The following is an 8237-nucleotide window of genomic DNA, read 5'->3' as shown; positions in this document are numbered from 1 at the left end:
ACAAGACCGTGAATTGTTCCGTCTGCAACAGAAAAAAAAAAAAAAAATGGAACACAACCGTGACGTGATTCTCAAATATGCAGGATAAATCTCAACATGACTACTTGGAATAACTCGTAAATTTCGTATAAATATTGCACGGTGTAGAGGAATAATTTGACGCTATTAATTTTTTTAAATCATATACTGTTTGACAGATTCTTACATCCCCAAAAAATTATTAATTCATTTATATAGTAAAAAAAATTATTATTTTAATAGAATTTATCCAAACTATTAAAGAAATAATAAAATAATTTTCGAATAATAGAATACAGATTTTTCTTCGATGAATTAATTCATATTTTAAAAAAAGTACGTTTATTTACAATAGAATTAAATAATGGTATAGAAAACAGTTTTTATTATAAAATTAGATTATTTTTTTGGCTATCAAATTGTACAAATTTTTTTAATATACATTTGTATTTCATTGAATTTTAAATTTTTTTAAAGTTCTTTTCCACTATCTTAAAAATTTTGAAGAGAAGCATATTTTCACTTATTATTTTCAATTCATTTTTCTATTATTTCAATATTAGAACTTAAAATATTAATAATATTCTCCTTATTTTTATTGGATTTGAATCATACTATGATTAATCTTTTATTGCATTTTTCATCTATCATATTCTGATATACTCTGCAATATCGTAATAAATTTATCGTATCGAAAATAAATTTTTCTAGAGAAATACTTTTTTCTTTAGAGATATTCATATTCATTTACAGTATACAGTTTGGATAATAAAATATTCTAAGATATTCGAATAATGTAATTCTATTGTATTTTTATTTAAAAGAGAAAATATGAATAAAACGTATTTATTATCTTTCATTTTATAACTTTTGATACAAAATTCAAATTAAAATCTCTCAAAATAATAATCTCTTATTATAAATATTAGTTTATAGAAAATAATCTATATCGATTAATATACTAAAACTAGATCTAGTCAAAGAAAATATAACCTTAATTTCTATATATTCTTCATATGTCCATATTCTTGCAAAAAAAATAAAATTATATCCATTTCTAAATCATACAATTTTCGTATAAAATATTTTATCATAAAATAAGTAATTCGATTTTAAATAATATATAATATATATATATAATTTATTCTAAAGAATCACGATACAAAAATCACTTTGAACATAAAACTGCTTACTACAGAAAAATAGAAACATCGGTAATAATGGAACACATGCGCCACCGTGTGGTTTTATTTTCAATCATTCGTCGAGCACAGTGGTACGAAAAGATCCATCTAATAATTTGATTTCTCTCGCGTGGGCGACAAAAGTATCGTTTCAAAGCCGAGGATTTTTCATTCAGACGGTTTGATCGCAGTTTATTCTCGTAAATCACCACTTATCTTTCGTGCGCACGATATTTATTAGCGGTATAATTACGCGTGTAGTATGAGAGGAAACGTCACCGAGGGCTATGTCGAACGTTTCGCAACAACGACAGTGACAAGGATCCATGGTGGATCGTGATCGATGCTTGTTAAGAGTAAGTACAAGCTCTCTAGGCGGCAGCCATTTTCAAAAGAGATCTGGAACAGAGGGCCAATGTACTGAAAGGACAGAATTATTAACTGGGTAAACGAGCAATTTGCAACGAACTTAATCATGATTAAGCAAAAAACAATATAGGATTCATGGACGGAATTAGCTATGTTCTACTGTGATTTGATAAAATAGGAACGATTGAAGTGAAATTTTTTTGTTGTTATCTGAATATTCAAACTTGGATTTAGAAATTTGAATTTAAATTTAAGTATATTTTATACAATTTAGATTTCTTTTATCAAATAGATCTGATGGATATATATAAAAAAAAGTCCTGTGAAAGAAGTAATGTAATAATTAGTTTGCAATAAAATGTAGAACTTGTGTTGAATTAAATCAAATAACTTGAAAAAATAATGTAAAATGTAGAATTTTATTTAATAAACAAATAAAAAAAAATAATGAGAAAAAGGAGAAACAATAATATTTTGTTGGAGAATTTAATAATATTTTATTTATGAAAATAAATGTTAAAAATCATATAATTGTGAACAAATGTATATATTAAAAAATTGTTTAAATAAGAGATTCAGATGATAAAAAAATTGTCATACTAGGATTTATTTGATTTCTTTTCCAAAAATTAATCCATAATTTTTATATTTTTATATATTATTATGTTATAGTATAATGGAGTTTATAAAATCCTGCAAAAATGTTTAGAATTTAAAAAATTTATTTATTTATTTAAAGAATTGCTTTAAAAATTATTAACCAAATTATTAAATAAATTAATTTAAACAAAAATTTATTGTCGATTTATTATTATTAAGATTTATTATTAATTATTATTATATCATTACGTTAGTTTTTGATTCTATGAAAAAAATAATTGAATATACGATATTTCTGAATATACGATTTTCAATCATATTAAATGCAAGAATTCCAGAATTATAAATATAACCATTCACACGAAAAATATATTTGTCCTACTTTCTACTTTATTTACAAATTTTCGTGATCTAATTTCAAGTAAAAATGAATCTCGATTTCAAAAGTAAAAAATTTTAAAAATAGATTATATAATAGTTTTACAATATTCATAAACAATTTTAAAATTGAATATTTTAATATGTTATAATGAATTGATTTATTATGATTCACTCACAAATAAAAAATTATGGAAAATTATTTTTTTCATCCATCTAATTAAAAATTCAAAAAAATGTATATGATATAATCAGAAGAAATATTTAATATTATCATGCTTTTACATTTAACATTTCAAACAAATTTACACTCACGAGAAGTCGAAATTATTTTCCCACCAAGTCAATAATTTATTAAAAATTCAAACCACTACACGTATAATAATATACATTAATACGTTTAATATCCATGATTAACCATGCTCTTTGCACCCATTTCTTCAAGTGCACACTCCATACGTCACCTTTAACATTAACGTCGAGAAGATCGCAAGTTACAAAGAAAAACGGCGACGGCAGAATTTATTATTTAAATTCGCACGAAGCTGAGCTAAGTAAAAGTGAATATCACGGTGAAAAAACTGCCGGTTATATTAAAATTTTCGAGGATACGTGGAGAAAAGGAGGTTACGTAAATTGTGAAATATATCATCCGCAAAATAGGGGAGTGTTCCATATCCCGAATTCGATTGGACATATTTCTTCCTGTGCCCGATGACACTGTTCATTTATGGAAAATCGATTAACTGATATTGTCACGGTTTTCGATACGTAGGATGGCTATTAAGTGAAGGGATCAAGTTCATAACTACGTACATATAAAATCTGAATTATATCCAATGCAGAAAAGATTCATTTCATAGAGTTCGAATGGTACAAAGAAAATATATTATATTACACGTGTATGTTTTCACGTTGTGATACATTTGCCAGATATAGTAATATTCGGTTAACTGGAATTATTCTCGCAGGATTATTATCATACTTTTTATTACAATTTTTCAATCACACAATTTAATTGTGAAAAAATTTCGCTCATTCTATCTTATTAATCAGACATTATTATATTAAGGCTACTATTATATATTCAAATTAAAATATTATATATTTATATTTATATTTATACACGTATATGTATATTTATTTATATTTATCTAAATTTTGAATTCTTTGTTTGAATTTATCTATTTAAAAGTATTATTTTTTTTTCAAAATGAATATTTACTTATGAAATACGAATTTGTTAGAACATAAATATTTGTATGGCAAATGTGACAAATTTATTTCTTTGTCTTTTCGAATTCCAATAACAGATTATAAGTTTCCATTTTGAAACACATCCATGCTGGAATTTCTGAGATGAGTGGATTATTAAAGCAGATTTATGATATAGATTATAGGGAACCATTTAAAGCGTCATGGTTACATATATGATCAATCATGTGTGCATATATCAATTATATCAGTGTAGGTGTATCAATTATCGACAAATTAAATCGACATGTCGACTTAATAATAATAAAAGATGATCTCATAAAACTAAAATTTTTTTGAACACATAAATATCATCTATATTTATAATACATATAATTAATTAGATTAAGTTAGGAACAAAAATATGGATTAGAATGATAAAAATATTATTTCATCATTAATTTCATTGATATTTTTTATTTACAATGTTTTCATTATTATATATATGTTTGTATCATTGTATGTATGTTATTGATGGCAATTTTCAAGAATACATTACTTTTTTTACATAAAAAATAATAATAAAATATAAATATAAAATCAACGATGTAGATAAAGTCATAATTGATTATTTTTAATAGTAATTTACTGTCATTAATTTCTATTGTTTTTAATGTAATTTATGTAATATGCAAAAAAAAATATATTTATGAATATCAAGATATATCTAATAGATAAATTTCATGTTTCGCAAGAAAATCCAATAATTACTGAAATGATATGATGATACTATGATATTTTAAACATATTGATGATATTTCTGATAGTGCTGCAATTATTTGTAAAACATTATACGTTTATTATATTCATTAAGAAATATTTCAAATTTTTAAAAACAATTATTTTATATAATTATTTTAAATAATTATAATATAACTTGTATATTGTTTTACAGATACAAAAATGTGAAAAATGTACATTAGATATAATGTTAATTGCTATTTTATAAATTAAAATTATTATAATTACCTTATTATATATATAATTTTTTAACTAACAACTATTTAACTTTTTAATGACTTATCAATTTAATCAATAAAAAAATTTAATTCATTAATATAATTATAATGAATTATTTATTATTACTTATGTATTACTAAATAATTCATTACTAAATAAAAATTACTTCATTAATTATTTCTAAACCATTTTCTCATTTCTGAGCTTTGATTGATTTTATTAAACATCAGTTATTTGCAATATAATTATTTGTAATTAATAATCACCAAGTTCACATTTTATCAAATTATAGTCGTAATCGTGTGTGAATCAATTATTCCCAGCTTAATCTCTATTAACAGAATGCCGTTATTTCACTTATCCTATCCGCTCGGTCATGAATCGTAAATCACGATTCAATTGGAATTCGAGTCGCGCCTGTCGCACGTGTCGACGCGAAGACGTTTAATTAACCTAGCAAACTTTCGCCTCTCCATCAAAGTTGCGTCTCTTCGCCATCTTGGAAGAGACTAGATGAATCGGCTAAATCGATGAGAAGTTTAGTCGATTGATTCTTCAGTATGCGGTTTCTCTTCATTCATAATTTCTATGAACTTTTGTTCATAGTCTTGCTATCAGGTAATTGAAATATTTTTATTCTTTTCAATTTGTAATCTTAAAATATGTCATAATGTAAATGATCGTTTGTCAAACATGCAATATTTTAATTTTATTTGAGAATGAATATAAATATATTATGGATTACGTTTAATTATGTTGATTATGTTCATTTATGTAAAATTATACAATTATTCATGTTATTAATATTTATATGGATCTTTTTTTTTTTTGTTTGCTTGTTCTAATTGAGATTGAAAATTGAATATATTATGGATTACATTTGAAATTATGTGTTTATTATTAGCATAGTTAACATTTATTATTGAAAATATTTAAAATTCTATTTCTTTATTGTTTTATTTCCAGACTGAAAATTAAATGTGTTGTGAAATATTTAGAATATTATTATATATATTTAGAATATTAAAATTATGCAATTATTAGCATATTGACAATATTTATAAATTTTGTTTGTTTGCTGTTTTATTGAAAATTAAAAATTATTGTGTTTTATATAAGAGAATATTAAAATAGTACACAGACTATTAAAATAATGTAATTTATATTAGCAATAATTTTAATCAAAGTAAAAATTATAATTTTAGTATATTTTTCAGTAATATTTATACATATAATATTAATATTTAAAATTCTGAAAAAATTTATTTATCGAGTTTCATTTTTCATTATTATTATGAAATTCAATTATTATGAAAATCTTATACATAAAATTTCATAAGATTCATAAATAATAATTTTCTGTTCAATTTTTATTCTTTTAAAGTCTTTTTATTTCTTATTATTAAATAGGATATGTAAAATAATTTAATGTGAAATATCTCGTTTATCTCTGATAATATTTATAAAAAATATTTTATAGAGTAACTTGATAATGATTTTTTTAAATACATATACACAAGTTATAGAAAGATATATTTTATCTTTTCAAATATTTCAATTAATATTATAATTTCAAATTAAAAATTAAACATTGCAATGATATAATTTCTTTGAATTGAATATATTATACTGGTATTAATTTTTTTACATGTAAACATATAAAAATCATTTGAAAGTCAATATTATTTTTTTAAATAGAATCAAAAAAAAAGCAGTTTTTTCTTTCACAAAGAAATTTTCCTGATTGTTGATATTCATGGTGCTCTTTATCTTTGATTAAATTATATATTAGTCCAATTATTCTATTCATATTGTTCATTGATCTAGATTAAAACTTAATTTACTTTGGTGAACTAAATTCATATTAAATGCACTTTGGTAGAAATTCATAACGCATGTTAGAATTTATCAATTAATTACATTTCAATAATACATAGTGGATAATACATATTTAAATTAACGATTTAAATTATTTAATCATCGTTAAATATTATAATTAATAACCGATAATTCTCGTCAATTATGGTATAATAACACTTACTATGTACCTTTTAATGTTATTAATTAATGTTTTCTTCTTTAATAACTTTTTTCAAAGAAATTTTCAATATTAACACGTCAAGATTTTTCTTTTTTTTCTTAATTTTTAAATTCAAAATTCCTTTAATTTTTTTTTGAAAAAAATTTTCAACTATTTTCAGATAAATTTTAAAAATTAATTCAAAGATTTCTTTATCATTTTTGATAATATTATACTTAAAAAAACTATTAATATTAATAATACTTTGAAAAAAATTAATTCAAAATGTCTTCTATACAATTTTTAAAATAAGAGAAATTCGAAGATTAATTTAAAAATCCTCTTTTGCAATAATCTTTCTTCTGAATAGCTCTCAAACAAATTTCGAGAATTATTTCAAAATTTTTTCTTTACAATTTTCGAAATAAAATGCAGTACATCTTCTTTAACAATTTCCTGAATAACATTTTCAAACAAAATTAATATCAAAATTTCTTCTTTATTAATTTATTACCACTTTCAAATAACTTGCAATCAACAAAAACCGTAAATATCGAAATCCATCATCGAAACTAAACATATCTCCTAAGTAGTAAATAATTGTCTCTAATAAGTAGTTTTCCAATTCCTTATATCTCTTTAAGACATATCAAATTAACACGATTCGCGATTACTCTGGCAAATTAACCTAGCTTAGGCTAATGTAAGTTTCTAAGCAAGTTCAATGGAGTCTCGTGAACTCGATTCATTCTGTTCGATCAAATCGAGGAGAATCGCGTTCTTGTATCCAGGAATTTGTGGCATGTGATCAAAACTAGGTTTTAATGGCCAGCATCGTGAAACACGGGGTCGCAAAACGGAATGGCGGTGTTTTATGCGCGAGCCAATTGGATAAGAAAAGCGGCGAGCGCTACGTTATCCACGCCTTTCACAGGTGGAGACTCACCTGTTCTGAACTCTTTTACTGGACGTACAACGATTTTCTATGGATTCCAAATTGATTATTTAATACAAAGATGGTTTTATATCTTTGCGCAATTCCCAGTTGCTCGTGTTTCAATTTGGTCATGGTATTAAGAGTGAGTTCTAAGATAATGTTCAACTATATACTGTACAATTAATTCTTGAAACCATAGAAAAAATTAGTCTCAGGAAAATTCTATCCAAATTTTCTCCCATCGAATTTGTATTTATTTGGCCCTCTGAAAGAATCAGACGTAAGAATCATTACGTGTGAAGTTTTCAAGTAAGGAATAGGTAAAAACTAACAATAGTGATTCAGATGAAATAACAACAAGATAAAAAAGTTTTTGCATGAAAAAAATATTAGAAACTTGAAAAAAGTAACATTAGTAACAAATGGATAATTGTAGCAAGAAATGATATATTTCAAAGAAATAAGAAAATTATAATGTTTTTATCTTAAATAAACAATATGAAAAAAATAGCTTGTC

The 8237-nt window shown here is 23.3% G+C and overlaps 1 protein-coding gene across 4 annotated transcripts in view; it reads right to left on the bottom strand.

The window, feature by feature from the left end:
- Nucleotides 1-8237, bottom strand: part of LOC102676181 (cardioacceleratory peptide receptor) — an 88647-nt gene that overhangs the window by 26277 nt on the left and 54133 nt on the right. For 2 of the 4 annotated variants that reach the window (XM_006615003.2, XM_031510121.1), the window contains exons 1-2: nt 1212-1245; nt 1-22 (exon numbers count right to left, since the gene is read on the bottom strand). In XM_006615003.2, the coding sequence (XP_006615066.2) occupies nt 1-22; nt 1212-1230 (41 nt within the window). In that variant the 5' untranslated portion in view covers nt 1231-1245. Of the gene's footprint in view, nt 23-1211; nt 1246-8237 lie in introns of those variants that run through there. The other 2 variants (XM_031510123.1, XM_031510122.1) reach the window with 1 other exon arrangement.

This window comes from Apis dorsata, unplaced genomic scaffold (assembly GCF_000469605.1).
Source record: "Apis dorsata unplaced genomic scaffold, Apis dorsata 1.3 scaffold_207, whole genome shotgun sequence".
NCBI classification, from domain to species: Eukaryota; Metazoa; Arthropoda; class Insecta; order Hymenoptera; family Apidae; genus Apis; species Apis dorsata.
This window is presented reverse-complemented; position numbering and strand designations above follow the sequence as displayed.